The sequence below is a fragment of the Gekko japonicus genome, unplaced genomic scaffold, assembly GCF_001447785.1.
Source record: "Gekko japonicus isolate JY-2015 unplaced genomic scaffold, Gekko_japonicus_V1.1 scaffold1667, whole genome shotgun sequence".
Lineage (NCBI taxonomy): Eukaryota > Metazoa > Chordata > Lepidosauria > Squamata > Gekkonidae > Gekko > Gekko japonicus.
Genome location: NW_015168702.1, coordinates 101,487 through 125,554, shown reverse-complemented (window position 1 = coordinate 125,554; position 24,068 = coordinate 101,487). Strand labels below are relative to the sequence as shown.

Genomic DNA, 24,068 nt, shown 5'->3' with positions numbered 1-24,068 from the left:
AGACCTTGTGGCTGCAGCTGATAGCAAAAAAAAAAGTGCTAACCCAGCGTGCCTCAGGCAGTGAAAAAGCATCCTCTATGTGTGGGGTTATTTGGTGAGGAACTGAAAAAATTAAACAGCCAATATTGCAATGCCCCCGTGGAAAAGTATTTGGGAAACTGTGCGCAGTTCTGGTCCCCGTACCTCAGAAAAGGCACTGCAGAGCTGGACAAAGTGCAGCAGAGGGAAGACCGAGATGGGTTAGGGGGGTGGAGGCAGGGCTGAAGAGCCTCAGACATTTCAAGTGCAGAAAAGGTAGCCGGGGTGTGTGTGTGTGTGTGTGTGTGTGACAGAGGGGCAGAGTGAGAGCGTAGACAGAGAGGACTCTTCTGCCCCTCTCAAGAGACTGGAACTTGAGGGCCTCCAATGCAGTTGATGGGCTGTAGATTCAGGACGGACAAAGGAAAATGCTTCTTTACACAGAGAGTGATTAAAATGTGGAATTGGCTGCTCTCGGAGGCAGTGGTGGTCAGAGGCACGGGCACCTTTTGAAGGAGTCTGGACAGATTCATGGAGACCAGAGGTCCATAGCTGTCCCTGTTGTATTTCCACCCAGTACGTTTATCGATCCTGCTTCCTTTTGCTCCCTGCACCCAACCGTTTGCTATTCCTGGCCCCTTATCCCTTCCCCTCACCTGCCATCGCATTCCTGAGGGGGGTAGTGAGTGCCGGTAGAATTTTAGGGAGGCTCGCTTCAGTAATTCTTCCATGGCGCCTCAAAGACATCTTTCACACGGGAAGTGTCCTTGAAGTAAAGTCTGTGCTTTGCTAGTTGTTGACCGCATATCTCTCATGGTCATTATAGTATTGCTGCTGACGCGTGTGAATGGAATTTGGGCTTGTGATTTTAGGTTGCTTTCCCGCCTTGGTCCCTCCGTCCTGACAAAGAGTCTGAACCCAGGAGCATCTCAGATCTCTGAATAAGCCTTCCTCTAGAGGAGAAAGCGTGTGTGGAGAGTGACTCGACTGGGGACCTGACCGTAGCTACTAGCCACGGCGACTCAGGGGAGACTCAGAGATCAGAGGCGACCAACGCCGGAAACCCAGTGCCAGGAGGCAACATCAGGGAAAGGCACTGGTCTCTGTGCCCTACTGTTGGCCCTCCAACTGGTCTGGTCCAGCAGGGGTCTTCTCAGGGGAAGGTTCTGGCCTCTATGCGCTGCCGTTGGCCCTCCAGAGTAAATGGTGGGGCCCTGTGTGAGACAGGATGCTGGACAAGATGGATCCTCACTGGTCTGATCCAGCAGGGCTCTTCTGACGTTCTTAACTCATGGAACAATGAAATACTTCAACTCCCCACAGTCACGTGCAATTTCTGGCATCACAAAACTGCCCACTCCCCACAGAGATCACGTATGGGCAAAAACTACAAGCAACTGCCCACCATCAGCAGCCGGTCTCCACTGCACGCATCCAAGAACCTTCTTCCGTCTCCAAGGAGGAAGCGCAGCCAGGCCAAAGAACGTGAGCAGCTGTGCCAGCCCTTCTTCCACCCTCCGCAGTCCCTGGACCCGGAGGTTGATCTGAATTTAAAGGAACCTCCTCTGAGGAGGCATGGCTCACTTGATATTGTCATCCTGGTCGGCAAACTCTTCATCGTTGAAGCCGAACTGATCCACAAAGTTGGCTGTCATCTGCTGAATCTGGTACTCGGAGAATGCCTGAGGAAACAACCGTGCCGTCACTACAGTGTCGCCGGCTGCCCGTTCACCCCTCCAAGCCCTCCCTTCGTGCTCCACCTGCCCTGTGGTCAGAGCAGCCACCACACTGCTGATGGTGGCAACAAAACATCCAACAAAGGAACAGCGCTGTATTATGCGCATCTCACATACTTATGGGGTTCTTACAAAAGCAGAACTGTCGCCAGCATCTGGCATGCGAAAGTCCTCAAAGGAAAGGTTTGTTTCTACAGCCACATTTCTAATCTTTTGGCTGTCGAAGTTGGCTAAAATAAAAATGTAGAAAAGCTGTGGATCCCAAAGTAAAATCCAATTTTTAAAAAGGCACAATCCACCTAACGATAATAGAAAACAGAAACAAGTGTAGTAAGCAGACTCAACAATCACAACTTCCCCAAAAGCTGAAGAACATGTAATAGAGAATGATGTATACAAAGCTGATCCTAACAACAGGCATGATGTGGACTGTGGCGTGTGTCTTATAAAGGAGAGGGCGATGGCGGGGGGACCCTCAGTGGGAGGGTTGTATGAATGCACAAACTAGCACACCAAACAAGAGTTCCAATATGCGCTTTGCAGACAGGGCACCAGCAAGCTGCACTTCTCCTCCTCGTTCTGACCTCTGAAGCCAAAGTGTGCAAGGTGAGTCAAGGCCTCTGAAGCACACAACTGACTGTCTTGGTGCCGAACACCTATTCATCATTGCATTATAACCCAACTTCCCTCCCTAATGCAGTTTCGGAGTCCAATATCCGAGAATGCCCTTATGAAAGAGACGCCTAAAGATCCACAAAGACCCTCCCCTTCCACAGAAAGCCACTGGGGAACAGAAAACCTACAGAACTTTTTAAAAGAAAATTTACTGGACTTCTTTGGAGACCACTGTCTCCTTACTGGTCAAAAAGCCCTGGCTGTTTCTCAGCAGATAAACTCTATATCCCCAGAAGCTGGATTTACCACAAGAGGCTTTACTTACAAACCTAAACTCTCCTTCACTGCAGAAATCCCACCACCCACATGGGAAGACAGATCAAATCCAAGCCCAAAGCCAAAAAACTCAAAACAGGCACCCAACTTTGAGTCAACAACATTCCAAAAGCACCTGAGAGACAACAGGGAAAAAGAGGGGGAAATGCTTGACGCCTCACGCTGCCTGTTAAGAAATCCAGTCGTTTTGCTTACCACAGAAAACCTTGCAGCCTGCGTCCTGCCCAGTCCCACAGTGAACCCTGAGCAGGCTCTACCTTGCGCCAGATACTCAAAGGACATCCAAAACACAATGCCTGTTGCAACACCTCCATCACCCACCAGCCAGCCAGCCAACGGGGGTGGGTGGGGGTGTTTACCTGCTGGAGGGAGAGGTCGCTGGGGAAGGCAGCTTCAAGATCCTCATCCTCGCTGGAAGAGTGCAGGTGGTGGGTGCTCACCTGGAAGGAGAACTGACATGAGTGGCAGGAGTCAGGGAAGCAGCCAGCATCACTCGGCCTACCACTATCCCCCCCCCCCACGCACAACATCAGCTGCCTCAACAAGAACACGTTGGGGGCCACGGGGAGAAAAGCCAAACTCCCTGTACCGGAAAGGGAGCCCCACACTCTGTTGTTCCATGCAGAGAGCTGCACCCCAAAAAGCCCCCATCCAAGAGCGGTCCAGCTACGGCCCAAGGCAGGCAGTGGCCGGCCTACAGGCCACGGCCAGCCTGGTCCCCCACTCACCAAGTCCACCGTGTTCCGCCGATTGGCCTCCGTCAAAGTCTCCTCCACAAAGCTCTCCCACCGCCCTCTGCAGTCCTCGGGAAGCCCTGCAAGACAAGGGAGGCCGTTTTCCCTGGCTGGGACAACAGACACAGTCCGGCACTTCTGTGCAGGACCCCCGTCTGCAGGGAGAGGATGCCCTGGGCCTCCCCCGCCCTCGTGCCCTTTCCCTCCCCACCTGAAACAGCCTTGGGGGGGGTGGGGCGGAGTCACTCTGGGCCCCACTGGGGAAAGTGGCCAGGAGGCCCATCTGCACCTGCTAGATTCCCCCCGTGGGGCAAGCAGCCGCTCCCCAGGGCCGTTTCGCCCTGACCCCCCCCTCGTCAGACCCCAGAAGCGAAGCAAGGCGGGGGCCCCCTCGTGAGTGTTTGGAGGAGAGACCACCCAGGAAGTCCCGGGCCGCTAGGCAGAGGCAGGCCACGGCAAGAAGCCCACCTCTCTGGCCTCGAGAGCCCCACCAGGGCTGCCCTCGCAGGGGCTGGACACACAATGGTCCGGGGCGCTCTAGAGGCTGACGAGGCACTGAACGGGGGTGTGGGGGGGGGGGTTGGACTGGATGGCCTTGGGGGGGGGGCCCTTCCCACTCTGTGTGACTCTGTGTGGTTCCAAGTCAGCCATGAGCTGAGGGCGAGAAGACAAATGACACGCACGGGCCCGTCTCAGGGGACGCTGTTCCCTGCCTCAGGTAATATGCCAGAGGCCTCCCACGCTGCGCAGGTGGGCCACACTCTTGGATCTGACGTTCTCTCTGGGCAGGAAGAAAGGGCCCAGGAGGACGGAAGGAGACACCCCCCACCCCCACCCGTGTGTTGCCCCGGGAAGAACACTGCTCCCTCCGGTTTAGACGGGCAGCGGACCAAGACTCCAAGTTCAAGAGGGTCCGCCCCTCTCCTTCGAGGGTTCCCATTTGTGGGCTAAAAGCCCCCATGGCTTGTTTCATCGGCTGTCCGTGATCTAAGCCTCTGGGGATATAACTTGGAAGAAAACTGGAAGTCCTGATAAGGGAAGGAGCCCCTTTCCTTCCCGCTCTTCAACCAAATGTTCTTGTGGGGCACGCAGTGAGTCATCCATCCTTGACAGGAAGATCTCTGCTTCTCAGTGGGAGGACCTTTCCTGGGTGCGTCTTTGATGACAGGAACTGTCTCTTTTCAGGGCTCATAAGCCACTGTCAGAGCCCAGCCCTCTCAAATTTAAAAATACCCCCCCCCAACCCTGAAATCTGAAGTTATGACGGTGGCCCTTATCTTCCAGACTTTCAATTTTGAATTTTCAGCTTTAATTGTTCTTCCAAATGTCGTCAAGCTTACATTTCTCCTTGAAAAGTAAAGCAGTGCAGATGGTCTGCTGCTTTCACACCTCTCCTGAATCCATAAGAACAGAAGAAGAGCCCTGCGGGGGTGGCCCAAAGGCACTGTTTCTTTGCTGCCCTCCCTGCCACAGAGTGGCCGTTGAAACAGAACCCCCCATATGCCCCCCTGTGGGACTTCTCCCAAGTTCTCCTCCTCCAACGGTCTACCCATCTCCTCTGTCTTTTCCTTCTCCACTGCTGTTTCCTGAGTCAAGAGGCTGCCCGGGCTCTCTGACCGGAGCGGGGGCGCCTGGGGGTGCGGCTGGGTCAGCTGCCCGGGTCAGTGCCTGGTTTGAAAGGGCACCAACAGGAGTGCTGCCCACATCAAAGGGAAGACCCGACCCCCCCCCCCCTTATGCCCTCTGACAGCCAGCTGGATTCTTCCTTTAAACATCATCAGTGGCTCACTAAAGCGTGACGGGTGCTCGCTCTCATCCCGGGGGCAGGAAGAAACACCTCTTGCAGGAACCAGAGGGAAGGGCAAACAACTGTTTTCTCATTGTGAACCTTCATGAATTGACAGCCTACAACTCATTAACTCAGCATGCTAAAGTAATGGTCACTAAGTAGGCCACTGTAAGATGACTGTAGCAGAACACAGCCAGCGGTCATGGGTTCAGATGTATTTGTTTATTTATTATATTTATACCCCGCCCATCCTGTGAACAGGCTCAGGGTGGCTAACAAAGCGGTACAATGTACCTAATTGGCATAACCATAACAATTTTAAAACTACATAAAACACATACTCATTCATGACATAAATTAACAGTTAGCAATAAAGTGCCTTGCAGTACTAAAGATTAGATGGCGTGCTTTCCAGATCTAAATCCACGTTGTTTGAGATGTTCCAGACACTCCCTACTGAGGGACTGGATGGAAGAGGGGGGTGGGGGAGAGGAGAGGAGAGGAGCTGGTGATCAGGTCCTTGAGAAAGGACTCACAACAGAACTACAAGGAAAGCAACAACTGCAACAAACACCAAAACCTAGCAGCAAAAAGTTGCAGAAAAATATATTTATGCGGATGTATCTCCAGACACAATAGAAAAACACCCAAAGTACACATGTATACTCAGGGTGCCTTTTTAAGGGACTTGGAATTCCACTGGCAAAAATGAATCCCCCCCGCCCAGCATCATGGAAGGCTGCAACTATGGCTAGATCTACCCCTACTGGTGGAAGGAAGGAAACACCTCCTGGAACTCGTCAAAACTGGCACCCACAGGGCACTCACTGGGGCCCAATCCCTTGAGGAAAGCCCAAGAGGAGAAAAATTTCCACTTCAGCTAGTGAAGACCTCCCTGTTGAAAGTTTTCCAACAAAGTGTTCTAGGATGCACTTAATAGTGGGCGGTCCTGGAGGAGCCAAGCTGCTAGGCAAAGCGGCTTGTGGCTTAACGGGTAATCCTAGCCCCACCAGAGCGAGCAAAGCCATGACCTGACCCGTTCTGGATGACTTCACAAAGCTACAACGAGCTACAACATCTGCTTTTGTTTCATATGAATTTCAAAATATACACACTTCTGTTGGTGCAGTTTGTAATCAGCTTGACATTTCATAGGATCTACTGAAACTGAGTATGTGATTAGCAACATTGTGGTAAATCTGAGTCATATGAGATTGTTATGAAATGTAAATTCGTCAGTATGACTGTATACAATTTGACTCATGTTGAATGACACAGTTTTGAGACATATATTCTTTATTGTAAAAAATTCACTGTTCTGTATACCATACTTTTGATGCTCGTGTGGGTATGTGGTGTGTTTTCTAATATTTGACATAAGCTGGGAGCTGGACTACGCGGCCCCACAGCCTGTGCCACTAACTAGCTGGAGTTGGTCTCCAGATTACATCTCTCAGCCAGTGTTCCCTCTGAGCTCAGTGAGTGTGAGCTAGCTCACAGTTTTTTAGCCCTCGGCTCACACATTTTTGTCTTAGCTCAGGAAGGGATGGGGCTCCAGAGCAAGCTAATTTACAGAGTAGCCAAACTGCTCGCTCACAACTTTAATGCCCCAGTAGCTCACAAAGTAGAATTCTTGCTCACAAGACTCCACAGCTTAGAGGGAACATTGCTCTCAGCCCTACCACTTGAAACCCTTCCGCAAGTACTATGAGGAATCTAAATCACCTGATGGTGCAAAGTATGTAACCGAAGGGGGCTCCTTCTAGCACCGCAAACCAACAGAGAAGAGGCGCTGGTGGCCCAAGCAGCCCGGAGGGCGACTGCAGCACTCTCCAGGGGCATATGTTCCACTCCCATCCACCTCCCGCCTTCCTGGTAGCCCTGCCCCTCTCTTACCTCTCACGAACTCACAGATCTGGGCCTGCATGGGGCCCTTCTCCATATTCTGCACGACAATGTTGGCGATTCGGGTCAGGTGGCCCATGTTGCCCCTCCTCATTCCACCTTCTGCCCTGAAAAAAAGAAGCCACCAGACTTTGCCGTCCTCAGCTTGTGACTAAAGACAGATGAAAAACAGCAGCCAGAAGCTCTTCCGCATCACATAGCGAACAGCGCGGCCCCTGCCCAGCAAGGAACAGCTGTGTGTCCAGAGCGAGAAGAAACAGGGAGAGGGCAGCCAGCGTTTCCTCAGAGCAAACGGAAGCCAGGCCACGTGGCCTCCCTGACTCTACATCTGGCCAGCAGAGCCGGTCTCTGGTGTCGTAGTCTGGGTGTCAGACGAGGAACGAGAAGGCCCGGGGGTTCAGACTCACCCCCTGCCGTGAGGCTTGCTCGGGGACCTTGAGGCATAACCCACTCTGCTGGGTTGTTGTGAGGGTCTCTCTGGGCGCCTCAGAGGCCGGGGGGGGGGATCAAAAGTGCAAGCGGGCCCTTGCCCTTGGAGCTGGTTGCCAGGAGCAGCCAGAGTGGGTGGGGGCCCAGGCCTAGGCAGAGCCAGCCGCAGAGAAGACCGGGCTGCAGGCACCTTCCTTGTCTGCTGGGTGACTCCTGGACAGGCTGAAGAGCTCCCGTGTCCTGCGACTGGCCGTCTTGTATTTTCACACCACCGTAACCAGTCACTAAAACATCTGACACACGGTCAGTTCTCTGAAATTACCTGGACCTCGGGGAAGATTCCTCCCTGGGCTGCAGTGACAGGCCACTTCCTCTGCAGCTGCCAAGAGGCTGCCGGTAGACAACGTCCCACCTGGAAGAACGCCAGCCTCAGAGCGAAGGGGAGCGTGCGCCTGGACGCAGGGGCAGCACAAGCTGACAGGACACACTTTCAGCCGGTCCTTCCACAGACCCCAGGGGGGCATCCGCGGCTCTCTCGCCAACGCCTTTATTTCCACAGCAACACTGTGAAGTTGGGCTAGGCTGGAGAGCCTGGAGACACTCAGAGATCTTCCATGACCGGGGGGGGGGGGGGGGGGACGGGACGGGACGGGACGGACTTGGCTCTGAGCCTCCCCAGTCCAGATGTGACACCCTGGCTACGACAGGTTTTGTGCATTCCACAAAACCACCTCCCTTGATCTTGCTTTCATACCACGGACAGGAAGCACCAGGGTTAAGCTGGAACACCCCAAGTGTGCTGCTGGGCCAGGTTCCCCACCCAACAGATGACTATCATCATGCCTACAATTCTTTTCTCAACCAGAAAACAGGGTCAGTTTCATCTGAACTCAAAGCAGCCTATCAACTTACTAGGAAAACTAGAAACTGCTCTGGAAACATACCTGTCCTTATGCCTTCATAGATATCACATTCCCCCACCCCACCCCCCACCCCCGGGCAAGGGGACAGAGAGACAGGGGTCACCACACAACCCCACGGTGTTCTAAACGAAACACAAGGCCTATAGACCCTTTCTCCTGTCTGGTTTCTGGCCTTGGTTGTGTTGCTGGAGGGCCTCTGCTAAGCAGTCAGCAACAGGGAGAGCCCATCGCTCTTGCTGCTTCCAGGACTCCCTCTCAGTGGCTTCTGGGACGATCCACTACAGCACCCCCTTCTAGGCTGGGCAGCCGGTGCTGTGTGTGGGCCATGCCACTGTACGAGGGCTGACTTCCTCCCTGGCAGGCAGGTGCCCCAAGATGGCACTGTTTCACACCCTGCTCTTTGCCACATCATGGGGTGCCGCATGTAGGTCTCCTGCTCTTCTCCCACCTGTTTAACTCTCTGCCTGAGACTAATGGGAGAAAGTATCCAAAGATCTGGACTACTAGATGCACTGGTGATGCACAAGGAAGTCTTTCCTTCTCCTGTGAATCCAACAAGCCAGCGGAGATCCCTAATCAGTGGCGTAAAGAACTGGGTTTGAGCAACCACACAGAAACTTAATTCAGACAAGATCCGAGGACGCGGACAGTCAGCGAGACAGCTGAACTGTGAGTAGGTCCAGAAGGGGCAGGTTCACCGTCACGGGAGGATCCTGCTCTGAAAATTTTGCTCGGCACACGAAGCGTGATCAGGCGGTCAAGGCAGCAGGCACATCCCTCAACTCCTTCCACCAACCAGCCACTGAATCACCACCACCACCACCCCCTCCTCGTAATCAAAGAAGTGACAGAGGACGCGGCGGGGCCTCTGGTAAAGGCCCAAGGGGGAAATGAGTGCAACTCCGCGCAAGGCTCCGTCCTCATGGCCTCCTGACCCCCAGGGCCTCGAGGGAGGTGGGGCCGAGAGAGCTCTTGACAGAAACTGCTCTTTTTTCAAGGACAGCTCTTATCAGAACTATGGCTTGCCCAAGGTCATCCAGCCAGGTGCGAGTGGAGGAGGAGTGGGGGAACCAAACCCGGTTCTCCCAGAGGAGGCAGCTCCCCAGGTAAGACGGTCAGGGCCTTCATCAAGGGCTTTGTATGTGACAGGAAGGGCAGCACTTCTGTCAGATGCAGCTGATTTGACCATTCTCTCGTTACCTAGTCTCAGCTGATCTGGCCATGGTGTGTTTTGGGGGGAATTTTTTTTTGTATTCTCCATATGTGCATGTGTGCGTGTGCACCTGGAAGCCATGGCGACTTCTGGTGACTGACCCCTACCGGGGGCCTGGAGGATACTCAGAGGGGTGGCCGAATAAAGCCGGCCCCTGCCTCCCGCCTCTGGTATTCCAAGGAGTCCTCCCATCCAGGTCCTTGCTTCGCTTCCCTGATCTGAGGAAATGGGGCTTGCCGGGGCTATCCAGGGCAGGACTGATCTGGCCACGCTGATCAATGTTTCTGTAACCTCACAGCTGGATCACCACAACGCGCTCTGCGTGGGGCTGCCCTTGAAGACAACCAGGAAACCACAATGGGTCCAGAACACAGCCGCTCGACTGCGGTCAGGGGCCAGCTGCTGGGAACATAGACTGCCCATTTTGAAACAGCCACACTGGCTGCCAGTCTGCTTTCCATTTCAATTCAAGGTGCCGGTTAGGACCTGGAAAGCCCTTCACAACCTCAGACCCAGATATCTGAAGGACCGCCTCCTTCCACGTGTGCCAGCTGCGATAACCAGGCAGCCAGCTGTTGCCTACCCCACCACAAGGGGGCCTGTCTGGCATCCACCTTTACCACCCTCACAGCCCTGGCTCTGTGGGAGGGGCTCCCTGAAGAGGGGAGGGGGCCCTCCTCCTCAGAGATGTTCAGGAGACCACAACACCAGGAGTTCTGAGGGGGTCTGAGCGGCAGGCATCTTTCAAGGTGGAAGAGGGGGGAAAGAGATCCTGGGCTCACTGTTTTGTTTTAGCTGGGGATGTTTTAACTACTAGTGTAAGCCACAATAAACCTTGAGGAAAGGTGGGGTATAAACATGGACAGCTTCAAGAGGGAATTAGATAAGCATATGGAGCAGGGGTCCATCCCTGGCTCTTAGCCACAAGGTATAGATAGGAACTCTCAGGCTGGGGCAAGGGATGCTCTGTATTCTTGGTACTTGGGGGGGCACAGTGGGAGGGCTTCTAGTGTCCTGGCCCCACTGCTGGACCTCCTGATGGCACCTGGTATTTCTGGCCACCGTGTGACAGTGTTGGACTGGATGGGCCATTGGCCTGATCCAACATTTGGCTTCTCTTATGTTCTTATGTCTGGGGCAAGGAATGCTCTGTATTTCTGGTGCTTGGGGGGGCCACAGTGGGAGGGCTCCTAGTGTCCTGGCCCCACTGCTGGTCCTCCTGATGGTGCCTGGTGTTTTTGGCCACTGTGTGACACAGAGTGTTGGACTGGGTGGGCCACTGGCCTGACCCAACATTTGGCTTCTCTTATGTTCTAAATGTTTTAATAAATAAATAATAGGCAATACCTTCCATTGAGCCTGACAGCAGATGGGCAGCCAATGGAGTGACTGCAGGACGGGAGTAATATCCATGCTCCTCCAAGCCCGATAATAACTGAGCTGCGGCATTCGGCACCAATTGGAGTGCCTGAGCTGACTGGATCTTGTGGAGGTCCGAGAAGGGGGGGGGAGGGGAGAGCCCAACACGGAGAGGATGAAGACATCATTTGGCGTAGTTTTGCACAGGGCGGGGCCAGCCTTTCATGAAAGCTGAGGACAGAGGGGAGGGGAAACGGACACTGGCGAGTGCTGAGCTGCCCTGCAGGTCTTCTCCACAGGCTTAGCAACAGTTTGTCCTGGAAGGATAAGGCACTTCCAGAATCCACCCATTGCTTAGGGAATTTGAGGCCTTTCTTGCAGTCCTGCTACAACCGCGACTGCCAAGCAGTTGCATAAGCAACATTGCATGGACCGGGGGGGGGGGGTGTCTGCCTCCAGCCAGATGTGGAAGTCTTATGAATGAATATGCGCACGCTCCAATGTTAAACAATACCTTCTTCCGTAGACAGAGAACTCCCAAGCTCTCAGTGGGAAAGCCACACCATTCAAGACGGCTAGCGTAGCTCCCAAACCTCAGCCTTCCCAACCAGCATCAACCTCTGTCTTACCAGGAGCCATTCAACCGCACGCAGCGTCCAGACAACAGTCACCCCCCAAGCACAGTGACAGCTGTTTCTGGAGGCTTATGCAACGTGGTGTGCAGCCAGGAGTGATCAGCATATTGAGACGACAAGAGGTGTGAATTTTCCAGAAATTCTGGAGCCACGGAAACTGCATTTCCCCCCCTGTGTTTTGCCCCCAAGGGAAAAAAATGGAAATCTGGGGGGATATGGAAACGTATGCAATACCTAATTTTCTATCAAACCTAAACTTCTTTTAGTGAAAATGGCTGGAAGCCTAGGTTACCACGGCACATGGATCTTAAAACTTTTTCCATCTGAGAGGTTGGAAAAATAAAAGCTGAAGGGCAGAAAACAAGTTCTGTAGCAGCAAAAGAATTATTTAGAGAGAAACTCTCTGATGGAATCACAGAAAGTTTGGAGTCATTACGCATACACAGCATATTACTTGTCATCAAAATTATTTACATTTAAACCAACATTCTTGAATATGAAAACATTTTCAATAATATACAGGAATTATTACCTAACGCTGCAGATCATCTTACCTATTTTTTCATACTACATATTGAGTAAAACCTTGTCTTTCATTTTACTCATTCCAAAACAACAGGAATAAATGGGGGGAACTCCTTGGGGGGGGGTGGAAATGGAAGAAAACCACAATCCCCCCCTCCCAATTTTTTCCATCTCCCCTCAGGGTTTTCCCATCTCCGGTTACAACTCATTTCAGAGCTCTGGGCCATCTTAGTCAGTGGTCTTATCCAGATGCTAAATGACGTCACTGGACCACACTGTGCCCCTGCAGGACTCTCCGTGAGAAACTCCCCTGCTGTAGAACTTTCACCATCAATGACCACTTTTTGCAAGCAGTCGGATGAAAAGGGCCACAACCATGTTGATTCCCTGAGTCTCGTGCCCCTGCCACATTTCAGGCGTCTCAAATGAACTGCATGAATCCAGCAGGACGAACATCAGCACTGCCCTGGCTACTTGAACCCCACTGGATCCCCCACTGGAGCTACTGATGCTATCTCCGTGCTGCCCGCAACCAGTGACCAGAAAGGGTCAAGGCACATGGGTCACCCAGAAGACCCCGGAGCTGCTCTGCTGGAACGCGTTGATCAGAATCCCTCCATCATCAGGTGAATCACCGCCTCTGTCACAGGGGCGTCAAACCCATGGCCCGCGGGCCAGCCCCAGCACGGCTTGGATTCGGCCCGCGAGCAAATGGCTCCCTGCTGCTTCCTTCTCTGGGGCTGCTGCCGCCACTGCATCACAGCTGGCTTTTGCTGAGGTCCCTCTTCCAGGCACCAGGTTCCTGCTTCGTGCAAGAGAGAACCAAGGCAAGTCTCCCTTCCCTCCACTGGCTGAGCGCTTCTCCTCTGGGAGGGAGGGAGAGGAGGGAAAGCAAAAGCAAAAGTGAGTGCTTGTGCAGGAGAAAGTAACGCCTGACTCCCGTGGTCCCTTTAAGACCAGCAGAGTTTTACTTCAGGTATAAGCTTTCATTCTTCTCCTCCTTCTCTTGGTGGGGGGGTGGGTGGGTTCTTCTGCCAAGCACACTTTCCACTGAGATTGCCCTGCTCTGCTGTGGGTCTTTGAGACTTGGTATCTGTCTCTCTCACACACACAGCTCCATATGCTTATCTAATTCCCTTTTGAAGCCGTCCATGCTTGTAGCTGCCACCACTTCCTGTGGCAGTGAATTCCAAGTGTTAATCACTCTTTGGGTGAAGAAGTACTTCCTTTTATCCGTTCTAACCCGACCGCTCAGCAATTTCATGGAGTGCCCACGGGTTCTTGTATTGTGAGAAAGGGAGAAAAGTACCTCTTTCTCTACCTGCTCTTTCCCATGCATAATCTTATAAACCTCAATCATGTCACCCCTCAGTCGTCGTTTCTCCAAGCTAAAGAGCCCTAAGCGCCTTAACCGTTCCTCATAGGGAAAGTGTTCCAACCCTTTTATCATTCGAGTTGCTCTTTTCTGCACTTTTTCCAAAGCTATAATATCCTTTTTAAGGTGTGGTGACCAGAATTGCACACAGTATTCCAGATGAGGTCGCACCATTGATTTATATAGCGGCATTATGATATTGGCTGATCTGTTTACAATACCCTTCCTAATAATCCCCAGCATAGCATTGGCCTTCTTTATTGCAGTCACACACTGTCTCGACATTTTCAGTGAGTTATCTACTACAACTCCAAGATCTCTCTCTTGATCTGTCTCTGCCAGTTCAGACCCCATCAACGTGTATTTATAGTTAGGATTTTTGGCTCCAATGTGCATCACCTTGCACTTGGCCACATTGAACCCCATTTGCCATGTTGACGCCCACTCGCCCAACTTTGACAGATCCCTTTGGAGTGCCTCACAATCCTCACTGGTTTTCACCACCCTGAACAACTTCGTATCATCCGCAAATTTAGCCACTTCACTGCTTACTCCCAACTCCAAATCATTAATGAGGTCCCTTAAAGGAGAATTAAAAGGAAATTATTTTGGCTTATTCTAAAAAGGGTTTTTTATATTAGATTTCTCAATGCCTATCTGACTCTGATTAGGAATTAGAACCCTTGGATTGGATTCCATTGCCTAATGACTGGAAGGAGGCGGCTAAGTATTTAAAAATACATTTATGGTTCCATATGTTCCAGTTCAACATGTCTCCCTCTCCGGCTGCCTTTCTTCTCTCCCTCTTTGCTTCTGATGTACTAGCACTGATATTGCCCAGGCTGAAATCGACACATGATTTCTCCTGGAGACACCCTCCTCTCCGGTTTAAACAGATGAGGAAGAAGAAAAAAGAAATCTAACAGCACAGCTTGCAATCTTTATTAGAGGAAAGGAGCAAGAGTCCAGTAGCACCTAACAAAATCTGTGGCAGAGAATGAGCTTTTGTGAGTCACTGCTCACTTCTTCAGATACAGCTAGATTTGAATCCATTGGAGAGTGGCGTGATTTCAGATGCCAAATGCCATTGCTAATGAGACAGGAAGCCTAGGTCTCAATTCAGTCCTGGAGAATGCATTGACCTTCATTATCAGTTGCAATTCAGCAGTCTCTCTTTCTAATCTCCCTTTGAAATTCCTTTGTAAGAGAAATACTACTCTTAGGTCAGCAACTGAATGTCCTGGAAGGTTAAATGTTCCCCCAATTATTCTTTGCATCCTCCTGGATGGAACTGAGACCTAGGTTTCCATTACCAATCCTGGTATCTCCATGTCTACTACCCCTCTGAATATCACACCTAATTCAATCAAGTCTATTGCTATTTATAAAGTTTGTATCTCTGGTACCTCATGTTGCATTTTATGGCACGCATGGCTCAGCCCAACAAAGTGACATTTATGTCAGATCCGGCCCTCGTAACAAACGAGTTTGACACCCCTGCTCTACCACCCTCCCTCCAAGGGCTACTAGGGTCAAGGTTTTGGTTTCCTCTTTGTTCTGCTTCACTGCTTACCTTGCCATGTATTGGGGGGGGGAATTCCTGAGGGGGGGGGAGAGTGCGTGTTTGGGTTGAGTGCTAGCCTGTAGTAGCCATAGCCATTTCTCAAGCTGCACCCCCTCAGACTGTTCTCATGGGATTTGGCCTTGGAGACTCTTTTGCCAGGCTAGAATAGATGGGACGCCGTATATCTGTCAGGGTTGTCACAGTAACGCTAGGGGCCGAATGCTGACCTATGAATGGGGTGTGTGGGGTGCACTGGATGTTACCTATAACCTCTGAATTTCGTGTGCTTTCTTCAGTCCTGACAAAGATCCAGTTCCTGTAGTAAGCATATCTCTAATAAAGCATCACTGCCAAAAGTGTTGTGGAGTGTGTCTTAACTGGGATCTGACAACTAGTGATCTTGCTGTGCGGTGGGGGTTGAGAGTGAGAGCCAAGGCCAGGCTCTCGGTGCCCCTGGAGGCTGACTGGCCCACAAGAAGGCTGACTGGCTGCTCAGTGTGGGCCGGAAGGATGAACAGTAGCCCTAACCCCAACCCTACCCCTTTGGAGGGCTAATAACCCCATAATTTAGCCTGCACCATTCCCCTACAATTCAAGAGTGGAGTAAGGAAAACTTTTCCCTCGCTTTCCCTAAGATAGCAGACCATGAGATCATCGAACTGAGCTGATGGCCAATGAACATGGGAGCAGACAACCCACAGTACTGATCTGCTGCACCAGTTCACAAACCAGTGACAGCCTGCTTTCCAACGGCACTGGTGCCTCAATGGGCACTAGAGCCTCCAGGTTCAGAGGAGGCCACAGCCACTGAATGACAGCTGCTGGGTGGCAAAGGACTGGGAAGGACAGGTCTTCATACCCTGCCTGTGGCTTTCTGAAAGAGAATGGCTGACCACTGGGACAAACTGGATGATGCTGGACCAGCTGGACTCAGAGGGCAGGAAACAGCCCAGACTCCATCGTGTTGGATGTGCGACTTTCAAACTGGCCCAGTGGATTATCACACTCCACGTGGACTTGGTACACACAGTGGGAAATATCCGTTTGAAAAAAGAAGAAAACCTCACTGCGGTAAGTGGTAGGAGGGTTAGGCTTACTAGTTCATCCTTCCGGCCCACACTGAGCAGCCATTCAGCCTTCTACTTGTGGGCCAGTCAGCCTCCAGGGGCACCGAGAGCTTTTTTGCCCATTCCTTCTGGGGATGATGGTTTTATTCTGAAAATAATATTCTAACAATACTCTGATGGATTTATTCTGAAAATAATATTCTAACAATACTCTGATGGATTTATTCTGAAAATAAACCACTGATTTAAACAACATTTATGACCTACTAATCCATAACCGTATATTGCCCACTGCAAACCTGCCTTCCTCCTGCTACCTAATTCCCCCTTTTGTAGTCCATTCCCACTAAAAGAAAAGAAAACACCGAGCAAGGAAATGGAGGATGTTTGCGAGGAAACTCTGTGACGCACACATACAGAGGAATTGGGCCGGGGGGCCGGGGGGCGGCCCAGGGGGCCGTCGGGGAGCTGCTCTCGCACACCACGCGGGCCCTTGCCTCGGCACAGCCACACCCGGGTATGGACAAGGGGACACACACGTTAAAAGGTTCAGGGCCGGAGCCGCCGCCGCGCAAGCAGAAAGCGCCTTACTGTATTTTGTCGTTTGCCTCCCAGGCATCCAGGATCCTTTGCACCAGGCAGCATGTCTGGAATAACTAGAGGGGGGAGAGGAGCACAAGATCCATGATCGGCACAGCATGCTCACGCGACCAGACCAGGACAGAATCTGGGGCAGCCTTGACTATCAAGAGCGTCCCCCTCCCTTGTGAAACAGCATTCAAGTCGCCAACTGGCAAAGGAAGCGCCTAGCAACAGACACAGGACAGGGAAGCTGGGAGGTCTGAGAGAGGAGGGGCCGGGGGGGGGGCGGGATCCCGTGACTTGACACGGCTCCTTCTCTTACGACAGCCGCTCCCCCCTTGGCCCTTGCCGCCTGCAGGGTCTAGCGTACGCTACCCAGCACTGCTACATGGCGCTTAGCCGCAGTGGTGCCACGGAACACGTGGCTGGGTGTGTGGTGGGAGAAAAGCCAGGGCTCCAGCCCACCGGGACTTTCAAGGCCAGCTGTGCCTCCACATAAACCCTCCAATACGAAACAGGGGACACTTCCACGGCCTCTCCCGGGACCGCTAGGGAGACGACACCGGCTCTCCTTCCATTTTCACAGAGGGACCTCTCTCTCCCCGGGTTGCTTAAAGCACCAGCAGCACCAGCAGCCTGTTCTCAGTCATGTCTTGTGAGGGAGACAGAAGCACGCCATCGTCCACAGCGTGGGTGGGGTGGGTGGGGGCTTGCAAGGAAAGGGTAACGGGGCAGGTCCGCGCGGTGGGGGGTGTGTGGGGTGGGGGGGGGGGGGGGAGGCTTCCTGACACCAGCGCCTTCAGAGGAAGCAAAGGTGGCCCCAAGAGAATCAGGCAGGAGGGTCAGTGGGGCCCTGCTTCTTCTCCGCCTCCTCCCGTGGGAGGCTTCAGGGGCCAACGGCTCAGCTGGCCAAGGTGGTGAAGCCAGGCTGGGCCCGGATGCCTTCGCCCGCTCCGCCACGCCGTGCTTGTGGGGCTCCCAGAGAGCAGGTGAGGAAGGGGGGCAACGGTGCAAAAAGCCAAAAATAAACCAATAAATCAACCAAGTGGGAGGCTGAGGTGCTCAGGAGGGCTACCCGTGTTCCAGTCAACGGAGTGAGAGATGGCCTGGACGTTTGCGGCAGGGTTTGGATGAAGAGGATGGGAGATGAGCATTGAGACAGAAACACTATAGTAGCTCTCTCCTCTACACACCCCCACCCACAACCCCACCCACACCATCCCCCGTTCTTAGTAAATCCATCGGTCTCCCCTGTAGGGACAGGGCAACGGTGACCCAGGAAGGGCAGAGGGTGGCAGTCCAAAACTTTGCTTTTGAGAAAACAGAAGGGCTTTTGGAGACTGGCACCGAGGTCATCTTCTGGCCAGGTGATGATCAAAATCACCTCCTTGGCAGGGAGTGACAAGAGGCTTGGTGGGGCGGCTGTACGGAAACTGGAAACTCATTCTGGGCTGATCTCTCTCTGACCCCTACAGGAAGGGGTATGGAGACCTGGAGTATTGTTTAGCCTTCGGGAACCTCGCCGTCCCTCCCCCCCCCCCCACTTCTTCAGATCTTCTCCAGAGCCTCATCTACCGTGGAGCTGAAAAGCTCCAAACCCTCAAAGGAGAGGTCTTCCACTCGGGGTCTTGTACCGTGAGGAGGCATGCTTTAGTGAGCCGCACGTGGCCATGGCCATGCAACACAATGGGACTCACCAGACTGCAGGAAGCACCGTCTGTCACACGTTCTGCAGCACCAAATGGGCACCGAGATAACCTGTGAGGATTCTAACTGGATTCTTTAAAAATACCCAGAGCCAGTTCGGTGTCGCGGTTAAATGCAGGCGGACTCTAATCTGGGAGAACCGGGTTTGATTCCCCACTCCTCCTCCACTTGCACCTGGCTGGCGTGACCTTGGGCAAGCCGTAGTTCTGATAAGGGCTGTTCTTGAAAAAAAGAACAGTTTCTGTCAGAGCTCTCTCAGCCCCGCCTCCCTCACAGAGGGTGTCTGTGGTGGGGAGGGGAAGGGAAAGGAGACTGTAAGCTGCTCTGAGACACCCTTTCGGTAGTGAAGGGCGGGGTATAAATCCAATCTCTTCTCTTCTCATGGGCCCAGTTTCTTCCACAAAAAGTTGACAGTGCCCCATAATTGCTTGGTAGTTGGTAAGCTTAAATGACAATGAGATGGAAACCTTTCTGCCTTATCAATCTGTTTTATGACCCTTCTTGTAAATAGGAACTGTATTTTGGGAGCTCCTATATGGGCCCTGTAGAGCAGAGGAGTCAAACATACGGCCCACAGGCGGGGAGCAGCCCATCCAGGGCTCCCATCCAGCCCACAAGCAACAGATTACCTTTGCTGCCAGACGGACAGAGGCTGTGCATTACGCCCCCATCCAGCGCTAATGTGTCATGGGCGGGGGAAGTGGGAGGGTGGGCATCAGGGAGCTACTGTAAGGAAACACTATAAGAGTTTCAATGTTTTAAGCACGCTTGTATTTTGAGTAAAAAATAATATTGAAAATTGAGTTTGCCTGTGTCCCTTATAAAGTTTATATCTCCCATACTGGCATTACATTTTATGGCACACACGGCCTGGCCCGGCAAAGGGGCATGCGGACACCTCTGCAACAGTGGAATGAGGACAGAATAGGGTTAAACAAAAACTAACAGCCTTCCTGCTTAGTCCTGTAGAGATTCTCTGTATTTCGGACAGGAGCTGGAACCAAGAAAAGGTAGAGCTAGGAGCCAGAAGTGACGAGAAGCAGGCCGATCGTAACGGGGGGGAAGGCCACAGGGCTGGGCTGGTGGACCCTTTCTACATGGCTCTGCAGCCGGTGAGACCAAGCAGGCCACCTCCGCCTCTGAGGGGACACGTTTCATCAGAAGCAGGTGCTGCTCCCCACAACCGGTGGAGGTACTCCACGGGCAAAACGGCAGCAGGGTCAGCAACAGCATTGCCAGGGGAGGGTTCTCAGGCAAGTTCAGTTGCAGGGTCCAAAAAGCCAGCACGACCAGACTCTGGGCTGGACTCGGGATTCACAGGGACATTCGCCTGGAAAGACTGGGGCACCTCCGGACCCACCGCGGGCGGACTTGGCTTTGGAACTGTTATAGCAACTGATTCTGACGGCCACGTTTGATCGGTTGCAAAATGTTCCTCCCGAGGAGCAGGCGTCTTTTAATTTCATGGCTGCTGTCACAGTCTGCAGTGATTTGGGATCCCAGGAACGTGAAGTCTGTCACTACTTCGACGACTTCCCCTTCTATTTGCCAAGGAGTGATGGGGCCGGATGCCATGATCTTAGTTTTTTTGATGTTGAGCTTCAAGCTCACTTTTGCGCTCTCCTCTTTCACCCCGAGCAAGAGGCTCTTTAGGTCCTCTTCCCTTTCTGCCATTAGAGTGGGATCGTCTGCATATCTGAGGTTGTTTATCTTTTCCCCAGCAATCTTAATTCCCGCTTGTGATTCATCCAGGCTTCCACCTAAAACTGCAGACGTGCAGGGATGTGCAGACATTACACTTCTGGGAGAGCTACACTTGGTTTCTTCAAGTGCCTCGGGAACTACCAGCCGCAAAATGATGCCGTGGTGGGCAGAGCCAGCAGCATTCCCAAACACTGGAGTGTTTCAAAGCCGGTCTGCAGTGCTCAGGTGGGGAAACCTTCCCTCTACTGTTTCGCCAAAGCCAGCCCCCCCCCCAAACTGTAATCCCCCCCCCCAGCTCTACAGTTTCCCTGGAAGAAGGAAATGGCAGCTTTGGTGCAGGGTGAGGGGAGTCCGGCAGCCTTTTCCTTTCCTGCTCAGAGCAAGGAGGGTGTGCGTGTGAAGGAGCAGGAGGGAAGGCGGAGGGGGAAAGGGGGGTGCTGTGCCATCGTTTCCCCATCCCCAGCAGCAGAGGTGCATGCGTGCAGCATGTGCCTCCTCCTCCTCCTCCTCCACAGGGAGAGAAAAAAGGCTGCTGCGGGAGCCCTGAACCGCAGGGGAGAAGGAAGTCATGACAGCAGCACTGGTGGGGGTGGAGGGGGCTCCTTCTACCGGCCGGAAGCACGACTGGACCTTGCCAAGCGACCCTCTGCTCACCCCTGCAGCACAGCGGCCTCCTTCCTACAACTCTCTGCCGATCTATGTGGGCCTTTACAGTTGCACGGCCCGCGAGGACGAGAGGGTGGAGGAGGGAGGGAGAGGGCGAGGCAGATGGCCAGCTGATGCTTGGCTCAGTCTCGGAGTCACTCCCTTTGCTCAGGGTGACCTGATGGAGGCAGCGGGCTCCTCACCCAAGGAGACTCCGCCCCTGAGGATGGTTCTGGAAAGGGAAAAACCCACTGGCACACCGGTGTGTCCTGGTGGAGCCACCACCCGGCTGGCAACCCTTTCCTGGAATGGATGAAGGCTTGTCAAAGGACACCGCCTTCTGAGGGGGGAATCTTCTGCACACCGATGAGGCTCTGGATCCTGAGAGGGACCTGATGGGAAAGTCACCCAGGGCTGGCTACACACCCACACCTGGATCCTGAGGTGAAGAAGGCCAGCCCGTGAGGAGAAAAGTGGCAGTGTTTATCTAGGTATTAAAGTATGTATACACCCTGCCTTCCCTCTCCGCTTGAGGCAGCCTACGGGTAATTGCAACCTTGCAAACACAAACCCTCGCAGAACCTCAAAGGGAAGTGCCCCCTCACCTCTTCAGGGAGTGCATTCCACAGCCTGGGGGGGCTGCAATGGGAAAGGCCTGGGGGCTCTAATGGGTGCCAGGGGAGCCATCCTAGGTGGTGGAGAAGGCCGCATTTGGTGCATGCAAATAAACGGGAGGAAATGGCTTAAATGCCATCACCCGCCCCTTGAACTGAATCAAGCTGGCAGCCAGTGAACTGTTTCAAAATGGGCAAAACATGTCCCCATTGGCCAGCCCCTGACCGTAAAGGGGACTCCGCCTTCTGGACCAGCTGCAGTTTGCAGGCTGGCTTTTCAAGGGCAGCTTCACGGAGAGCACTGTTACACCTTAGTCCAAACATGAGGTTACGACAGCATGAATCTGTGCGGCAAGATCAGTCGAGTCGGCAAATCAGACTCGGTTGCCAGAAGGTGCTTTTGGTTCCCTGCTGGGGCATCCCACTTTTCAAACAGCAGACCGAGAGCCATGGAAAAAGGGGGGGGGGAGCAGCAGCCGCTCGTGTCCTGCTCTGCAAAAGCCGACTCTCCCCTCAACCCTGGACACCACGAGGGTCCAGTCCCTCTTCCCCTCTTGACTTGTCTGGATTCGGGTACAGCCTGTGGGTGCCTTCGCCACCTGACCGCGGCCTCAAGGCACTGGTTCTTCTGAAACGAGATGGAGGCACCTGGAGGCTGGGACGTCATTGGCCTGCTGGTGGCGTGTGATAACCTAAGAGCCCTGCTGGGCACGTGGACGGAGGGTCTGCCTCCAACAGGACGTGGAAGCCCTGTAAAGAAGACCTGCATGAGCCTCAACTGCAGCACAGCAGGTGGGAGGCACCGCCCACCCCAAGGATACCCTCCTCCACTGGTGGAGAACGTGGACTGCACCTTTTGGAGAGGAACTGCAAGATACTGCTAGAATTCCAGATCCACCTACAACTCAGAACACACCATTTTTACCATTTCCCATCAACTGTATTGGCGTGTGCTCTGTAACGTGAATCCCTACGTTCCTCTTAAAACTCTGGTTAATCTGAGCATGGTCGCAGGTCTGACCTGAAGGCACGTGAGAGACCCTAGAGTACGCCTGTGGAAGCCAGAGGCCTCCAGCTGGCTAAGGGACCCCTCGGAACCCCGGGGCAAAACAGGTGGGATACAGAGAGGGTGGGATAAGGACAACTTTTCCCCAATGGCGTTTCTCAAAGCAGCTGCTCCTACGGCACCGAAGTCTCGCTGCCGGAACTGCAGGCCAGGCCACCTGGCCACACACACACCCTACACACTCACTCACACCCATCTTTAAGTCTGGGGAATGAAGGGTGTCAACACGCGTAACAATGCTAAATCTTCAAATAAAAGCGCGTACCATTTCCCATGAGCCCATGCTGTGCTGTTTGGGAACTAGGATTGGGGGGGAGGTGCCTTGCACGGAATGACGAAAAACCTTGCGACAAGCACCTTCTAATGGCTCTCCCAGACAGGGCAGATCGTGTTCCCCAGAAAACCCACCTAACACTACTCCTCTGATGAAACAACATAAAGTTCCTTACATGCGTCACCATGATGTTTTCCGGATGGCTGTCTGATGTTTCCACATTCTCTGAGGCCGCGCACTCATCCAGTCCCTCCTTATTCTCTGTCTCTTTTGTGGCTGCATTGCTTTCGTTGGCAGAGTGAGCCAGAATAACGGCTATGCACAATTCCACTTGGAAGTGCAAAAAGTTATTCCAAGTGTATTTAAAAAACAAGTCCTGGAAATGAAGGAGAGAATTAAGTTCACTCAGGACAGACTCAGACCCTTAAGAACATCAGAAGAACCAATCTAGATCTGACCGGTGAGGGTCCATCTCGTCCAGCATCCTGTCTTACACAGGGATCAATCAGTTCCTCTGGAGGGCTAACAATAGGGCATAGAGACTGAGGCCTTCCCCTAATAAGAACATCAGAAGAGCCTTGCTGGAACAGGCCAGTGAGGGTCCCTCTCGTCCAGCATCCCGCCTTACACAGTGGCCAGCCAGTTCCTCTGGAGAGCCAACATTAGGACACAAAGGCTGAGGCCTTCATAGGAACAAAAGAAGAGCCCTGCTGGATCAGCCCAGTGGACCATCTCATCCAGCATCTCAGGTCACACAAGGGCCCAAATAGTTGTCCTAGAGGTCCAGCAAACCTTCCAGCATGAAAGGGTTATTTTCCATTCACATGGATTTTTCTGGAAACAAACAGGGAGGATTTCACATTTGCCTGACAGGAGCAAGGGCTGAAGGCAAACAGACGTCAGCAGAAGATGGCTTCTCTTCGAGCCCATGATGACTCACCAGCAGCAGGTCCATGGTGCTCAGGCGACACAGCTCCTGGTTGATGGCAGCGGTGTTTGTGTGGAGAAGGGCAGCGATCAGGCGTGCCCCGTGAAGACGGGCATTGCCCAGCGGCTCTTCCAGGACCCCAATGGTAGTCAGGATGGAGCTCCTCTGTCACGGGCAGAAAACAAACGCCTTTTCAGGGGGGCTCCAGGCCAGAGCGATGCTGTGCTCAAGCACAGAGCTCACACATTCACCCCACTCCCGACCAGGACTCATATCAGGCACCCGTGAGCCACAACGTGGGCGTACTGGAAGGAGGAATCCGCCT

General features: G+C 53.1%; 1 protein-coding gene across 1 annotated transcript in view; it reads right to left on the bottom strand.

The window, feature by feature from the left end:
• PPP6R2 (protein phosphatase 6 regulatory subunit 2) overlaps positions 1-24,068 on the bottom strand; it is a 91,312-nt gene that overhangs the window by 38,019 nt on the left and 29,225 nt on the right. The window contains exons 10-16 of the mRNA XM_015415513.1: positions 23,756-23,908; positions 22,991-23,191; positions 16,815-16,879; positions 7,125-7,240; positions 3,434-3,519; positions 3,065-3,145; positions 1,603-1,700 (exon numbers count right to left, since the gene is read on the bottom strand). Of these exons, the coding sequence (XP_015270999.1) occupies positions 1,603-1,700; positions 3,065-3,145; positions 3,434-3,519; positions 7,125-7,240; positions 16,815-16,879; positions 22,991-23,191; positions 23,756-23,908 (800 nt within the window). The remainder of the gene's footprint in view (positions 1-1,602; positions 1,701-3,064; positions 3,146-3,433; positions 3,520-7,124; positions 7,241-16,814; positions 16,880-22,990; positions 23,192-23,755; positions 23,909-24,068) is intronic.